The sequence below is a fragment of the Mchenga conophoros genome, linkage group LG7, assembly GCF_057382185.1.
Source record: "Mchenga conophoros isolate Kocher_MC1m ecotype Shallow Benthic linkage group LG7, M_conophoros_male_GT1.1, whole genome shotgun sequence".
NCBI classification, from domain to species: Eukaryota; Metazoa; Chordata; class Actinopteri; order Cichliformes; family Cichlidae; genus Mchenga; species Mchenga conophoros.
Window position 1 is genome coordinate 29668769 of NC_140532.1, and position 17671 is coordinate 29686439.

Genomic DNA, 17671 nt, shown 5'->3' on the forward strand with positions numbered 1-17671 from the left:
ACCGTGCGCATGGCAACGGCGGCGACTCAGGCGAAGGAGATCTTGGGGACGAGCCGGCCGTGCAAAGTGTGGACGAGGAAGTGGCAAGTCAACTGCAGGACCAGACGAGGCTGGACCAGAGGGCAACATAGCAGCCGCGGAACCAGAGGAAGGCGAGGAGGCTGGACCAGGCGAGGCGGAAGGCGAGGAGGCTGGACCAGGCGAGGCGGAAGGCGTGGATGAAGCTGCTGCAGGCGGCGTGGATGAAGCTGCTGCAGGCGGTGGTGGAGCCGGTGGTGGCTGAACGGTCTCGCCAGAACTGTCAGCAGACATAAAGACGTGCTGGCTGGGTCCTCCTGGACCCCCAGCTGATGATGGTGATGGCTGAACCGGCCCCTCGGGCCCTCCAGCTGACGAGGCCGCTGCAGGCGTGGATGACGGTGATGGCTGAACGGGCCCCTTGGACCCTCCAGCGGAGACGGGTGGCTGAACGGGCCCCTCGGACCCCCCAGCGGAGATGAAAAAGTGCTGGCCGGGCTCTCCAGAACCCCCAGCAGACACGAGGGAGGGCTGGCCGGGCTCTCCAGAACCCCCAGGGGACAAGGCAGGTGGCGGCGTGGGAACTGCGGAGTGCTGGATGGGCTCATCCAAGCTTCCAGCAGGAGCTGATTTAGAAGTCTGAATGTCCGGCTGTGGGGTGGCGCGCCGGCGGCGCGATTGTCGTTTCTTCCCCGCAGACGGCTCCGACGAGCCGGGCAAAACCACATCCAGCCGGTGAGGCTGGCGCGGCTGCTCCAGGGTGGCTGTTGTTTGTTGCTGCTGGGCCAAGTCCGATATTTCCAGAGCTCGTGCCGCCTCCCGGGCTTCTTTCAAACTGGCCAAACATCCTCTGACCTGTCGGAGATAGGAATTTCCTTCGAGGATTGCTTCAATAGCATTTATCCCCACAATCTTTGCCCTTGTATTAGAAGTGTGGGTTATCCACTCGACTAGGCGTTGGACTCGTATCAGATCGCTCTCCCCAGGTAAGTCTGCTGGGTCCATGTTGTGGTCGCGTCATTCTGTTATGAATCGCTGTGCAGCAGGCAGGAGTTGGACCCAAAATGCAGGCACTCAGGCACGAGGTTTATACACAAAGAACTCAGTTTTATTTGCTAGCAGGGGAAAGTTATACAAACGCAAACTAAGCTCACAGTGAGACACAGGGAGCTCCACACAGCATGAGGGACGATGCGACACTGACTCAGAGAAACACAGGGTTTAAATACACTGGGAAGTAACGAGGGGAATGAGACACAGAAGGAGAGCACAACTGGGGGAAATCAGAATCACTCATGTATATATCTTTCAACGTAGCACTCTTAATTCTTATTCTCATGTATATATCTCATGTATATCTCATGTATATCTCATGTATATCTCATGCACATATCTTTCCACGTAGCACTTTTAATTCTTATCCCTACTTTTATTTTTTTCCATGTCTATTTAAGTGCTATTTATGACAGCATGTTTGCACTGAAGCACCGCAGCAATTTCCTAATGTTGTAAACCTGCTCAACATTTGGCAATAAACCCCATTCTGATTCTGATTCTGATTCTGAACTGACGAGACAAGGAAGTGTAAAGTGAACACACTGAGATCAGACACGGACTTTCAAAATAAAACAGGAAACACAAATACAGACTCAGAGACGCGTGCTTAACACAGAGACCTGACTACACTACAGGGGATACACAGGCAGGGATGACGGAAAACAGAGGGAGCACAGAATAAAGACTGGGAAACCAAAACACAAACTGTCATTCATAATATCAAAAATAAGAGTACAAAAATCTAAAACACTGGGTCACCGACGCAGAACCATGACACATCCAGTAATGCATACACTCTTATATTGTACATATATCTATTACTCTCAGATTTAGCCATTCTTATATTTTGCTTGTTTTATGTTATTGTATTTTTTTGCACACGTCTGTTGCTTGTGAAGCTCGCACACAAGAATTTCACTCGCATGTACTGTACCAGTGTACCTGCACATGTGATGTGACAAAAAAAGTGATTTGATTTGATTTACTTTTATTACAAGTATTATACTTTAAAAACAACAGGCGGCACCCTGCTGCAGCTCCTGTGCAGAGCTGAATATTAAATATGTGCAAACAACAGCATGTTTTCAGTCTCTTGCCACATCTGTAAAGACAGTAACATCTTTTTTAAAAGCTTGTACTTCAGTAACTCCTCATTAATCAGGAACTATGGATTAAAGTACTGTAGCACAGGCACAGGACAGCTGTGATGAAAGAAAGGGAAGAAGTTTCTCCAAACCTGTGGACCCAGGAAACCCAGCTTGATCCTAATGGTCTCCCTCACTAGTTTCTCTCCAGGGTGAATGTAGCTGTTGATATAATATGGACTATTATTAAATGAAAAGAACAAATTAGACTACACTACTGAAACGTTCTGCTGATTTTTTTAAAGTTTCCATGTTACCAGGCTGTAGACGGCTCTGAAGATTTAAACAGTTTTGGATCCATTACACTCACAGTCTTATGTTAAAATCTCAAAGGACAGCATTATATTTTTGATATTAACAGTAACTCTGGGCTGTGGAGTGTACAGCTGATCTCGCCGCTGTCTAAAAATGGATAAAAAAAAAACATAAGAAGTGCTGAATCCTTCAATAACACAGACTATTAGAGTATTAGGTGTGTAGCATCGCTAACTAGCTAGCAACAGCTAGCTAGCTAGTGTATGCTAGCGGCTAAGCTAGCAAACAAATTAACAACAGAGTGATTTTAGAACTATAAGATGATAAGCTGTATGTCTTTTTTTATAACAGTGACATGGTTGTATTGACCTTAATTAAACGAGTCGTCAGTCGCGGTAAACCAGCAAAAAAACTCGAGCAGCCGGGCTACAAAAAAAGTGTAGGGGGGCGTGTTTGAGGTCACGTCCAGTGTTGCCGTCTCCTCAGTAAGGAAAATCGCTATTGGCTGTCCTAAAAGTCGCTAGAAGTCGCTAAATGACATCATCGCCAAATTTGCATAATTGGTCATGCTAATCTAATTGTAACCTATGTTGTTGGAGAGAGAAATAACATCGTGGAAGAGACATAAAGTGAGTAAAAAACGTCCTAAATGCATTTAGAGTTTATTTAGAACTACAAATTAAATTTCTTTTAGCAATTGTTTTTTTAATGTCACAATTCCAACCCTGCTCCTTTACCCGGGCTTGGACCGGCAAAAGTGACCCGAAATAGGCACTCTGGTGGAGTTACTTTGTGTGTGTGTGTTTATAAGTAGTTTTAAACCATCCACAAAACAGCATAAAAGTAAAAGAAGAACTGACTGCGTTACAGCACCCGCTGCTTGTTGAGAGTAAAAGCGATACGCGCTTTCACGTCTTTTTAAGCATTTAAGGGGTCTGAAAACTCGCTAAATATAGCGACAAAGTTGCAAAGTCTTTTTGTTTATGTTTTTACTTCAATGGCTGGTTGCACCGGTGCAACCTAGGAATTTTTTTTGTCGCACCATTGAGAAATTAGATTGCATGTCCGGGGTTTCGCTTCCTCATGGAAGAGAAACCCCGGACATCCAGGTTTCTCTTCCATGGACATCCAGGTTTTTTGCGTTGCTGAGTTCACCAGTGCTTTCTTTCTTTCTTAGGATGACGCTTGAGGTCCACATAGGCAGAGTGGGCGATGCAGCCCACGAAATGGTCCGTCAGGCAGTATCCCATGCTGGATACTGGTCATAACTGAAGGGATGAACCTCAGGGGTGGGCGGAGCAATGCAGGTAGAGCAGGACCCTTGGACAGAGGGTATTTTAATAACATAACAAAGGAATTTCTCGACACTTTCACATGTGATATATTTTAAATTAAAGCACGCAAGATAGACAGCGCACAATGTGCTTTGAGGCAGCAGCCAAGAGAGCTGTAGTCCGCGTCTGTGAATACCCGTGTGTACACCTGTGTGCATACCTGTGTGGATCAGCATGCTTGTATTCCAAAGGTTTCTCCATGTAACGATCTGCTAGGGAGTGTGGGGAGCCACAGCCCCATCCTCCAGGGTATGAAGCAGGTATGGAGGAGATCAAAACTCCAGACATCCAGAGGCCCCCAGAACACAAGAGACCAAGGAAGACCAACAGAGGGGCAGCCGCGCCACTGTCCCAGTAAGAGCTGAGGAGAGTCCCAGACGAGGGCTCACTCAGCAGCCACCGTGCAGAAGCCAGGGGGGGTTGCAGTGACGTGCCCGTGAGCTCCACCGGCAGCCAGCTGTGCCTGAGTGACCGAGCCCCAGGCCGAGAGGCCGGGGGCACCCCACCTCCGAAGTGGCCCGAGCGAGCCCCAGGCTCCAGGCCCCGATAAGCGGCCACCAAGGAGTGAGCCGGTGTGTACCTGGACGCCCATCCCCAGACACAAAGAACCAACAACGCACCTGAGGGAGTCCGCCACTGGCAGGGGAAGTGGTGGGTGGAGATAGGCCTCCAAACCTTGGAGGGCCTGAGATGTCCCCAGAGAGGTGGCGTCTGAAACCCAACCTGACATATAGACACAGACATACAGGCACACACAGATACAAACATCCATTCCCACCCTCATGCTCTCATATGCACTTACTCCACACTCAACCAACGTGGAGACAGACATAAAGAGACGCTGTACACACAATCACACTCCCCAAGTGTACTCTACGAACCGGGTCTAGGTACCCTTGCCCCTGTAGGGGGGAACTGCACCCAGACCCAGGTGGTGTTACCCTTTTTCTCTGCGGTGGGGGGAGGCAGACCGCCCCAACTCCGCAGCAGCAGGGAGGCCCCACACTCCAGACCGCAGTCGGACGGCCAACTCCTCCTCCCGGCCCCCCCGCTCCAGCAGGCCGCAGAGAATGGGGGTGAGAGAAGACTCCAAACCACCCTCCACCCGCTCATTGTAGTGTTGATGCATGTGTGTTCTAAGGTGCAATTAAAACCCAGGAGGGCATGGAGCTACCTGCCAGAGAGCAGCAGGTAAGCGCATAGAATGTAGTGTAAAGCGCTTTGGGGGTCCTTAGGGATTGAGTTAAAGCGCTATACAAATACAGGCCATTTATCATTTTACCATTTATAAATGCCCTACCTGGCCCCCTGGCAAAACTTTGCTAGACCCGCCCCTGCACAGTTACCAGCTGTCAGCTACATAAAAAAGGATCCTGGTGCTATTTGTCCCTCAGAAACAGTTCATAACTTCCCTTCAACTAATTCATGTCACCTAAAAGGTAAACCTGTTTCTCCATCACCTGTTCAGCTCTGATGATTCAGTAAGGACATCTCCTGGTTCCATCTTCATGTTTCCCTCTCACCAGATATACAAACCGATATCATGACCAGCAGCTTTTACAGCTGTGGCTCCAGCAAACATCAGCTGATATTAGAAATTAATATTAAATAAATTCTAACAACAGCTGATCAAGCTTAAACACGTTGCTGTTGTTTAATGCGACATCTGCTGGTTTCCTCTTTCTGGAGCAAAGTGGGCAATAAACAAACAAGAGAGAAAAGCCAATCAGCTGATTATTGATCAGTTTCATGATTGAATGAGAGAAGAAGAGGCAGCTGACAGCGTAAGGACGCAGAATAAATCCAGCTTTGTGTCTTTTTCCATTCTAGCTAAAGTACGGGACATGCTGTGTTCCTTCTCAGCTCAATACAAAACGCGTAATATTTTCTCTGAATGCGGGACGATTCAGTTTTTACAGGACGGTTGGCAACTCTACTAATCTTATGAATAAAATAAAGTTCGCTATCAGTAACATCATAGCACTCACCTAGCTGGGCGACCGTGGCTCAGGGGGTTGGGAAGCGTATCTGTAACCGGAAGGTCGCCGGTTTGATCCCCGGGCTCTCTGTCCTGGTCGTTGTGTCCTTGGGCAAGACACTTTACCCTATCGCCTACTGGTGTTGGCCAGAGGGGCCGATGGCGCGATATGGCAGCCTCGCTTCTGTCAGTCTACCCCAGGGCAGCTGTGGCTACAACCGTAGCTGCCTCCACCAGTGTGTGAATGTGAGAGTGAATGAATAGTGGTACTGTAAAGCGCTTTGGGTGCCTTGAAAAGCGCTATATAAATCCAATCCATTATTATTATTGTATAGAAACTCCATCATGCTTGTACGCAGTACAAGTTATTGTAATTGATTGTAAAAAGTTAGCACAACGAAAATAAACTCCACCTAAACTTGGTTTATATCTGACCCAGATAGACTGCAGGTCATAACTTCTTACCTGAAGTTCAGTTCACCTGACACTCGGACCGGCGACCGCCTCGGGTCTCTCCTCTTCCTGCCTCCCCTTTTCCTCATCCACCTGCTGGCCTCTGTGGAAGCTCCACCATAGTCACCACCAAACAACTGAGTTATTTTTACACATCTGCCAGCATCTGGCCAATCCACCACCTTTCATTGTTTATACAGTTACAAAAAAAAAGAAAAAAAACCCATCCGCCTATAAAAATGAAAAATCACCATCGGCCCACCGAGCAAATGCCTGGTATCCCTGATGGCCAGTCCAGCTATGGTCGTGCCATCAGTTAACCCTTCGTGTGCCCAGGGTTGCTGACCCCTGGTTTATACTCATGGGTAGTAGTTATAGGCTATGTGACATCAGCACTGGAGATTGGATCTCTTCGTAGGCCTTGGAACATTAGTGTGACTGAATCTGATTTTTTTTTCTTCAGATTTTATTGTTTACTGGTTTTAGAAAAATGTCATCCTTTCTGTGATAACTTAAATTCTACGTGTGGTGTCAGCTATAATACTAGCTCTACAGTTGTTTGTTAACCAGAAAACTATACATAAGTGTCTAATAATGATGCCTGGGTTACACATCCTTCATATAAACGCTCGTAGTGTGGTTTCTAAGATGGATATGATTAGAATCTGGGCCTGTTTAACTGGTCCTGATATAATTGTTGTTTCTGGCTATCCAAATCTATACTGCATTAAGACATGGCAATTGATGGATTTAACATTTACCGTTCAGTCTGTCACCTACCAGAAATCATTCTGGTAGGTGATTTTAATTGGAACTGGCTTTCTTCTGTGTCTGATGAAGGCACACTGCTTGCTTTTAAATCTAACGAAAATTATTCCCACATGCCTTGATCTCAAATCCCCAGATAAATCTTCTCTTATTGACCGTTTTTTTTTCTTTTTACTTTTCCATATCAGCAGTTTTTGTCAATGACCTGATTGATTACTGCGTAGTTGGTGCTATGAGAAACACTAAAATCTCACTCCTCAAGCATCACATTATCACAAAAAGAAATTTAAAGCTTTTCAGTGAGAAATTTCAGGGTTTTTTCAGTTTTTCATGTCATATTGACAATATCAGTTTAGCTTGGAAATATTTTCAGGAGAGTTTTATCTCCTTTGCAGACAAATTTTTGTTAGGTCAGTGTGAAAGGTTGGGACAGCCCCTGGTTCAATTCTGAATTGGCCGGTCTCCTATATAAAGGAAACTAGGCCTGGGCAGCTGCTAGAAAGTCTGGATCTGATGCTGATTGGCTATGTTTTTGTCAGCTGTGTAATCTGTTTACTTTCTCCATCAGGAAGGCTAAATGTGACTACTTTCTGACTTTGACCACTGACAGTCTAAAAGACCCTAGGACAGGGGTCACCAACCTTTTTGAAAGTGAGAGCTACTTCTTGGGTACCGATTAATGTGAAGGGCTACCAGTTTGACACACACTTCTCAAATAACAAATTTCCTCAGTTTAACTTAATTATGTGTTATCATTAATAATTAATGATATTCATCTATGTACGGACACTAATTATGTTAATTATTTTTCACCATAATTATAAAGAATGCAATTAGGAAACAAGGTAGGAAACATAAATATCAATATGCAACGCTTTATTTCTATATATCTCTGCAAGTATTTACATTTTGAAGTGATCACTTCTACAACATTTTCACTTACCACTAACAAATTTTAACAAATCATGCACTGTTACATACATTATTTTTGTATGTATGTAACATACAAAAAATCAACTTTCAAATTTTACAGAACTTTTCACCAAATTGGCAGCATTTTAAAGCAAATTGTCACATGTTACACTTAACAAACACATTTGTTTTTCAATAATTAAATTAAACTTTGACATGACACTGTAATGTTGCCACTGAGAACATCTAATATGGCTTTCTTTGTCTGTTAGTGGGAAACCTGGCATTGCATGCTGTTCACCAGTGTGTTGTAATCTGGGGTATAACTTGACACTGCAACTCTGAGTGAGTCTTGCAGATGTGCATCGGAGAGGCGTGTTCTGTGTTTGTTCTTGATGAAGTTCATGTCAGAAAAGGCTGATTCACAAAGATAGGTTGAACCAAACAGGCTGGCAACCTTCATAGCTGCTGTGCACACACCACTGTACTTTTCTGTGTCAACAAGGCACCAAAAGTTTGGTGCACCCAGATAGGCTTTGAGGTGGACGTCATTTTGCAATGTTACAATTTCGATTTCCACCTGTCCAGCATCCAAGCTGAACATTGAACTTAGTTGCTCAGCAATGCATGTTGTGTCCACATTCATGAAAGGATTGGAAACAAATGAGACACATGGCTCAAGCTGATCAAGGTCACAAAACCTGTTCTCAAACTCTTGACCAAGTCGGTTTATGACTTGAGTGTACTTTTCTGCAACTTTGTCAAAAGTCTCAGATGCAGAAGCATTGTCTTTCAGCACCATCTGCACAGAGGGAAAGTGCAGCACCTTTTTTCTCTGTAAATGCACAGAGAAAATGTTCATCTGGGCTTTAAATCCATTTAAAGCACTTATCATGTCAGCAACAGTCTTACCTTTGCCTTGCAGCTCACAGTTCAAATGGTTCAGTTTCCCAGTAATGTCTGTTAAAAACGCAAGGTCAAGTGTCCACTCAGTGTCCTCCAGCAGAGATGTGTCTTCCCCTTTGGATTGCATGAACTCCTGGATTTCACCCAAAAGTGACAAAAAACGAAGCAAAATCCGTCCCCTGCTGAGCCATCGGATTTCCGTATGTAGTAGCAGGTCACCATATTCAGCTGACAGCTCCTCCAATAGCACCTTGAATGTTCTGTGCTGTTTAGCTCTGGAGCGGATGCTGTTTATGATCTTCACGACGGGAGTCATGACGTGCTCGAAGCCGATCACGTTTGGGCATAACGCCTGCTGGTGAATGATGCAGTGGTAATGCATGAAGTTTGGGAACTCTGTGTCACCTTTACAGTGAGCGATGAATCCCGTATGTCGGCCGATCATAGCAGGAGCCCCGTCGGTAGTCACTGATACCAGCTTTTCCAACGGTACCTTTTTCTTCGCGAAAAACTCCTTCACCGCGTTATAGATGTCAACTCCCTTCGTTGTTGTCTTTAGCGGCAGTAGTGTCAGAAGTTCTTCTTTTGTGGAGAAACCATCAAATACCATCCGGATAAAGACCATCAGCTGTGCTGTACTGCTGCTGTCGACGGACTCGTCACACTGGATGCTAAACCAACTGCACTTTGCCAGATCCTGATCCAACTGATCGGCCAAGTTCCCGGACATAGCCGACACTCTTCTAACAATTGTAGTTGCCCCCAGCTGGACATCAGAGAGAGTGGAGATTACATCGTTTCCATATTTCTCGTCTTTAAGCACAGTTTTTGCAATTATCATCATTGCTTCTTTGAAATACTCCCCGTCTAAAAATGCCTTCTTTTTCTTAATCATGAAATGTGTAGCTCTAAATGAGGCTTCGGTTGCTTTTTGAGAGTTTTTCACCGGTCTCGTGAAAAAAGACTGCTGTTTGCTCAAACCTGCCTTTAATTCGCGGGCCTTTTCCGCTCGCAGTGTGCTGCCCTTTGGGTAGTTAGCATGGTAGCTTGTGTGACACGTTCGGAAATGTCTCTCCACGTTGTGCCGCTTTGCCGTTGCCACAGTTGCCCCGCAAATGAGACACACGCATGAATCTTTCACAGTGGTAAAAAAAAACTCTTCCTCCCATTCACTGTGAAAATTATATGTTTTCTTCCTTTTTTCTGCCATGTTTTCCTCATCTCCTCACCTTTGCCTTTGCTGGTCTTCACGGCAACTGTTTCCGTGGAGACCAGCTAGCACTAAATATTAGATCATGATCTAATATTTAATAATAAACATTTTTTTAATATATTATCTCTAACAAATTAACGCCAATGCAATTGTGATTAAAAAAAATAGCAAGAAAAAATAAAAATAGATGCAGCTTACTGGTAAGTTGTTATGGTGAGCTATTTTTAGAACAGGCCCGCGGGCAACTCATGTGGTCCTTGCGGGCGACCTGGTGCCCGCGGGCACCGTGTTGGTGACCCCTGCCCTAGGAGGTTTTGGCAAACCAGTCTCTCTCTGCTAGCTCTTATTCCTCCGATCTACCTCCTTATTTAATTATTGACTCCACTCCTGTGTCAGACAAAACTGAAATGCTCAGTTGGCGGACACCACTGGACTTTTAATGTTGTGTTTTATTGATTTTTACCATGTTGTCCCCTGGCCAGGGTTGTTTTAATTCATTTTATATTTTTAACTATTTAAATATAATAAATTATATTTTAACTATACAGTTTTTATTTGTGTGCTTTCCCTTGGCGGCTCCACTGCTCTGTCCGTTTGGAGGAAGATTTCCCTCCTTTAAAAAACACTGTGGAAATAAAATCACCTTCGCTCCGTTACATAGTGGCAGCATAGTAACGTAAATGGGAGATCTGCACAAAAGCCACAGTGAAAGCGACAGGGATTCCAACTGCCAAATGTTATGAAGCCACCGAACTTACACTAAGGCTACATTCACACTGCAGGCGAGAGTGCATCAAATCAGGTTTGTTTTTTGTTTTTGGACCCTATCTGATCATGTTATGACAGCGTGAACGGCACAAATCCGATATTTTCAAATCCGATCTGGGTCACTTTCGAATGTGGTACTGAATCCGATACATATCTGATGTTTTAGAAAACGACTGCTGTTTGAACAGTCATGTCGCATTAAATCATCTTTTACGTCACTGACACAAAACAGACTCCAATTATCAGCTCCGGAGAAGACATCGCGAACACTTCCTGGTCAATAAGTGTAGATGTTAGTGAAACTGTTGAGAAGACAACTGCAGATTCTGACAGAAATCTGCAACTATCCTCTGAAGCACCGCTCCTCTAAAACAGCAATAAAGATAATTATTAGGTTATGTACATTATGTAAATAACAAAATAACTTAAAGCAAAAATTGGGAAACGTAAAGTCCGAAGTCTTTATATTGTGGCATGCAGAGGAATCTTTACAAGGAAGCTCACAGAGAGAGATTGAGCTTGTTATTCAACCCCAAGCTGGTAGGGGGAGCTCTTTATTACAACACTTGCTGATGCTACACTGTGCTTCGTGGGTCATTAACAGCATAACAGAACTCACTTATGGTTGCAGTCATTCTATAAAACAATAACTGTAAGTGACTTTGAACCGCAGTACAAACACAACATTTAAGATAACAGTTAAAAGTAGTGTAACCATAAACAATAAAACAAGAACATCTAAACAGCAGCACATGTCCCAAGGCACGATGGGAGAGAACTAGCTGTTCCCCCAACACGCCACAATATTAAGGGCCATCAGTCAAACAGTACTGTTGGGTCTGGGTCTAAACAGAGCGCGTTGTTTGTGACCTCTTCTTTTGTGCATGCGGGCCGCTTTGAGCGTTCACACTAGAGCGCATTTGCTGTCGCATTTTATTTGTAGTGTGAACAAGCAGACAAAAATCGGATTTGATCAAAAAATCGGAATTGAGCATCAAGACCTGCAGTGTGAACGTAGCCTTAGACTCTGCTGTGTGACTTTGATGATACTAAAAAAAACAAGCCCAGGTGATCTGTTCAAATATGTAGACATTAGTTTGTTAGTTCCCCTCATAATGACAATTAAAGAAGCTGCTGTTGAAATGTAGTAGAAGGATCCTGAAAGATTTGTGAGAGAGATGTAGTGGCTGATGAAGATGGACAGACATAAAAAAGCAGAGGATTTCTGAAGCTCTGCCAGAGTGTGACTGATGGAAACAGTCTGCTGCTATCTTTTGCAGCTTGGTACATTTCTATCAAATATGAAGTTGTGGATGATTTCATCAATACGATTACCTGAGCAAGTGATATTCAGGATGAAGTGATTGTAATCCGATATTGCACATTCTCTCAGAAGACATCCTGGCTGAACACAGTAAGGACTGATACTCCATTTAGATCTCCATGTAGACTCCTTCTTCTGTGTGACAGAAACAGCTGAGCCACAGTCTAGATGGTAACAGAGTAAAACTGCCTTCTTAAGGGACCAGAGAAGGTCATATACTGGTCTCCACTCTCCCAGATATTTCAGCTCCAGTGTTCCTGCACAGTGACTGGCTCCTCCCACCAACCTGACAGGCTCTAATGGAAAGCAAAGAGCCATCAGTCAAAGAATAAAGTAAGTTTGAACTACATCAAAGCAGCAGCTCCTCTTCTACCTGAGCAGGTGAGTCCAACAGCTTTGCCAGGTGAGCAGCTGTTTCTAGCTGAGCCTGAGCTTCTACAGTCCAGGAGAGCAGACTCATGGCCTCCACACTGGAACTCTTTGCTCCACACTGAAGCCTCCACTTCTTCATAGAGCGCCCCCTGGAGGACCGAAGGAGGCCCACAGCCGAGCTCCCTACAGACCACCTCTGCATCCTGCTGGTCAAAGTCAGCTTCACACACTGAGGACCAGCTCTGGTTAGACTTCACCTCCAGTCTGCCTGAACACAGACTGGAACCATTCAGCAGCCTGACAGAGTCTGGAGACATCAGAGAAGATCAGTTCATTCCACACACTCCTGTGTTCTTCTGTGTTTATTCAACACATTAATACAAAGTCATGTATGTAGACTACTATTTAGAATATAATAGAATCATTGTACAGCTACAGCATCTGACCCAGTGTTTGTGCTACTGGTTAATTAATGTTCTTTCGTTTAGTGTTATTCATGGTTCAGTTTCCCTGTTTTTCATACTGTAGTCATTTGCATTTCTAGTTCTCTTAGTTAGGGTTGTTTTGTTCTCTCATGTATTGCTGTGTGGTTCAGTTCAGGAAAGGTTTAACTCAAAGAGGCAGCTTTTACTTGTTGTGACCAAAAAAAATTAAAAACATTAGATGCAAGAAAACATAACCCGAAACTGGAAACTGAAACCTGGAAACTAGAACTAGGAACAGACTAGGAATCTCCAAAAGTTGATTCAATTCATCTGGACGTAGCGTTTTCAGTGAGAAACGTTTTCTCACTCATCCAAGTGACTTCTTCAGTCTCAGCTGACAGCAGGTTTCCCCAATCTTATAAACAGTACATTTGCATAATGACTGAAACCAGCCCACTGAAGGAACAATGGGCTGGGAGGTCGGGAACTGATCTAATGGATTGCATTTATATAGCGCTTTTCGGGACCCCTCAAAGCGCTTTACAATACAATATTCACTCTCACATTCATACACTGGTGAAGGCAAGCTATAGTTGTAGCCAAGACACAGGTACTCAATATGCGTACTTGTGTTCTCATGCACTCGTGATACGTCATCAGTTGGAGACCAAGTACTGTTCCAATTCAAAGTACGCATCAAGCCGAGAATGTGAAAAATTCCCGGATGTGTTCCCCCTTCCGCCTGTTTTATCGAGCATGCATTGGTGGTGACTTGTGTGTACTTGGTACAGCTAAATATCCCAGAATGCAGCAATGATGGAGGAGCGCAGCTAAAAACTTTTAAATATTACTCTTTCTGGGTCACAAAATAAACTTTTAAGTTATTTTCAAGCGAGAATGTAGCTGTGTAAACTTCAAATATCTGCTCGATTTATCAAGATATCATATATTTCCAAATTTGGTTTATTTCAGTGCTTTATTTGTTCCTAAGTAAATCAGTTTGGCTGAGATTAAAGTTAAGCTTCATAACATATTAATTAAAGTTAATTTAAGAGGGGACAGTAGTAAAAACTCCAGACCTGTGACATCCTCGGGTACGCTGGTGTTCCAACTGTACAAATCGCGAGTCCGTGCTCGCGTTCTCGGCAAGTCTGGACTCACCAAGAACGCGAGTACGAGAAAGGGCCACAGACACAGACTGGGAAAGAACAGACATGAGAACACAACTTACTGGATGACTAGACATGACAGGTGGAACACAGGGGAGGCACAGTAGCAAAAGCTAAAGACTAGAAATTATAAATAAACCACAAAATAACTAAGAGAACTAGAAATACAAATGACAACACTAGGAAAAACAAGGAAACTGAACCACATATAACAATAAATCAAATAATATTAATTAAGCTACACACAAAGATAGGACCATGACAGTAAATCATGTTTCCTAGTTTAATTTCCAGTTTACTTGAAAAAATAAACATTCTCATGTTTAATGTAGAAGGTTAGATGTTTATACTGCAACTTGAATTCACCTCACATTTGTGGATCTGTGCGATGGTTAAATTAGTCTCAAAACCCCACTTGGGAATACAACCTGATCTGTGTGTATTGCACGTATTGCACAGAACCCCAAACATATATTGGGGAGCTTTTTGATTTTTCTCCTTTTTCTGTCCAGGAAGTGCATAAAGCTCTTAAAGCCTTAGATCACAGGAAACCCCCAGGGCCAGACTTAATAGAGCCCTATTTTCTGAAAATAGCAGCTGATTACATTGCACAACCTCTTACGATCCTTTTTAATCTTTCAATCCAAAATAAAGAAATTCCACTTGTTTGGAAGTCTGCTTTTGTTACGCCAATATTAAAAGGAGGCGACCCGGCCATTTTGACTAATTACAGGCCAATATCAAACTTGTGTGTTTTGGCAAAAGTCCTTGAGTCTCTCGTCAGTGAGCAATTAAAAGAGTTCTTGTACTCTAATGAAGTTCTTTCAAAACTACAATCTGGGTTCAGAAAACAGCATAGTGCTGTCACGGCTGCCACAAAAGTGATCAATGACATACTTGTTGCTCTTGATAAAAAACAGCACTGTGCTTCTCTCTTTATTGACCTGTCAAAAGCTTTCGACACTGTGGATCACGCCATTTTAAAGCATAGGCTTCTTTCTTTGGGGCTGTCTAGACATGTCGTCTCCTGGTTTACTAATTATTTGAGTGACAGGACTCAATGCATTAAATGTGAAAATCTGTGCTCAGAACTTTTGAATATTCACACTGGGGTGCCACAGGGTTCAATTTTAGGACCTCTGCTGTTCATCATGTATATAAATGATTTGGGACAAAATGTGTCCAATGCTAGTATGCATTTTTATGCTGATGACACAGTTATTTATTCCTTTGGCTCAAACTTTGAAAAGGCAATAGAATCGTTGCAGAAAGCTTTTGACGTGGTTCAGCACACACTTCTGGAGCTGAAATTGGTTCTCAATGCTGAAAAGACAAAGCTAATGTTGTTCTCAAACATGAAGAGATTTCCTCAAACTGTCCCCTTGGTGTCCACTCTTGAGGGAAACCTCATAGAAGTGGTGCATACGTATAAATATCTTGGCTTTTTAATTGATGATTCTCTGACCTTTAAACCTCACATAGACAATCTTGTGAAAAAACTCAAACTAAAATTGGGATTTTTCTTTCGAAACAAATTTTGCTTTTCTTTTGAGACAAAAAAGCGTCTTGTAAATGCTACATTTTTATCTGTTTTAGATTATGGTGATCTGCTGTACATGAATGCTTCCGCCCAGTGTCTTCATAAGATTGACTCAGTTTATCATGCCTCCTTACGGTTTATTACAAACTGTAGGGCCTTGACCCATTGTTGTGATCTGTACGCTCGAGTGGGATGGCCTTCGTTGTCCTCCAGGAGGTTTGCTCACTGGTGCATCTTTATTTATAAGGCCCTGCTTGGACAAATGCCCACCTACATTTGCGATCTGCTCACACGGAGAAGTACTGTTTCTTACAGCCTGCGTTCAAGCGATCTTTTATTGCTCAATGTTCCATTTGCCAGAACTGAACTGGGAAAGAGGGCTTTTACTTATGCTGCCCCTTTCACATGGAACATGATGCAAAAAGACTGGAAGATAGCAGATCTTATTTCATTAAATGCTTTTAAGTCCAGATTGAGAGAGCCAGAGAAAAATGTTTTTAAAATGTAATTGTTATTTATAATATGTATGTAACTTTGTAATTTCAACGTGTTGTCGCCTCTTGGCCAGGACTCCCTTGCAAAAGAGGTTTTTAATCTCAATGGGACTTTTCCTGGTTAAATAAAGGTTAATAATAAAATTGTCGACACAAAGGTAAGATGTTGTAAGTGAAAGAGACATTATGTGTAGTTTTAGACATTTGTATCCAAAGAAAGGTTTTTGTTGGGGGTTTTGAAATATTTCATTTTTTTCTTATTTTACATGCATTGTGGTTGTTTAAATCAGCGGCCCCCAACCTCCGGGCCACGGACTGATAGTGGTCCGTGAGTCGTTTGGTACCGGGCCGCGAGAGCTGAGGATTGGACGTGAAATTTATGGTTTTCAGGGGTTTTATCGTTAATTCTGTCTTTTCCCGTGTTGTAGTTGTGTTTTGTTTTGAAATAAATATTTACGCGTTGCCATAGCGACCAGAGAGCATTAAGGGGCAGAGAGGTGGATGTTACTCTCAATGATGTTGGCGCATTTCAGGAGGACGCTGCTAATAAAGTTACACAATTACGCAGTGAATTCACACTTATTATTATATTTACAAAATATAGTTTTTGTCTTGGTCGTATTATTTAATTTTGTTGTATTTATCTGCGACACCTTAATGGCCTTTCCGTGAAAATATTGTCGGACATTAAACCGGTCTTTGGCGCAAAGAAGGTTGGGGACCGCTGGTTTAAATGATTTTTGTGGTATATTTGAGTTATTTATTACACTTGAAGGTATTCATGCTTTAATAAAAAGGCAAATGGAACTTAACAAAATATTTACATAAAGCTAATTTTCTGTTTCATAAATCTGTGGTCTTGTGTGTTGTGTGGGTTGGAGGTCTTATTTACTCTTACAGAGACTGCTACTGCCAGTCTCCTTCCCAAACCTAGCAGATCAGTGAGCATGAATCTGAGAAAGCCTGAGATAATTCTAAACTGGAAGAGCCTAGGTCTAAGATTTGTGATACAAGCCCTAGATTCAGATATTGTAGATGTTATACTTGGGGTCAGCAGTATAGATCTCTTTATATAAGATAGAGGGACACATGTCCCCGGTTTACGTAAGCATCAGGCTTTCAAATGAATTAAACCTCTGTCTTGGTCTTTGGTTGATTAATAAGCTGGTGTGGAAGATTGCTGCCACACCGCCCCCTCGGCCTGTGCTTCGAGTATTCTGATAGTTAGTATGACTCGGGGGTGTTAATTCATTTAAACTAACATTTGCATCCTGCTGCAACCAGGTTTCTGTAAGGAAGAGTAAACCTATTTTGTTGATCAATTGTTACTTCATGTACTAACAGAGACTTTTATTTTTTTCTGTCTTTGGGATTTTTTTCTGTTTAAGTTGTTTTTTTGGGTTTGTTTTTTTTTGCTGATTTTTAGCTTGGTTGTTTTTTTTGTTTGTTTAGGAGCTGACACAGTCTCTAAGGGGATTGGAGATAACAGGAGGAGAGAAGCTGCAGAGAGGCGTATAAGACTGCAACTCTGCTTCCTGGTC

The 17671-nt window shown here is 43.1% G+C and overlaps 1 protein-coding gene across 2 annotated transcripts in view; it reads right to left on the bottom strand.

Annotated features, from left to right (window-relative positions):
• Nucleotides 1-17671, bottom strand: part of LOC146570361 (scavenger receptor cysteine-rich type 1 protein M130-like) — a 61379-nt gene that overhangs the window by 26140 nt on the left and 17568 nt on the right. For both annotated transcript variants that reach the window (XM_085278785.1, XM_085278784.1), the window contains exons 11-12: nucleotides 12504-12809; nucleotides 12142-12426 (exon numbers count right to left, since the gene is read on the bottom strand). In XM_085278785.1, the coding sequence (XP_085134911.1) occupies nucleotides 12142-12426; nucleotides 12504-12809 (591 nt within the window). The remainder of the gene's footprint in view (nucleotides 1-12141; nucleotides 12427-12503; nucleotides 12810-17671) is intronic.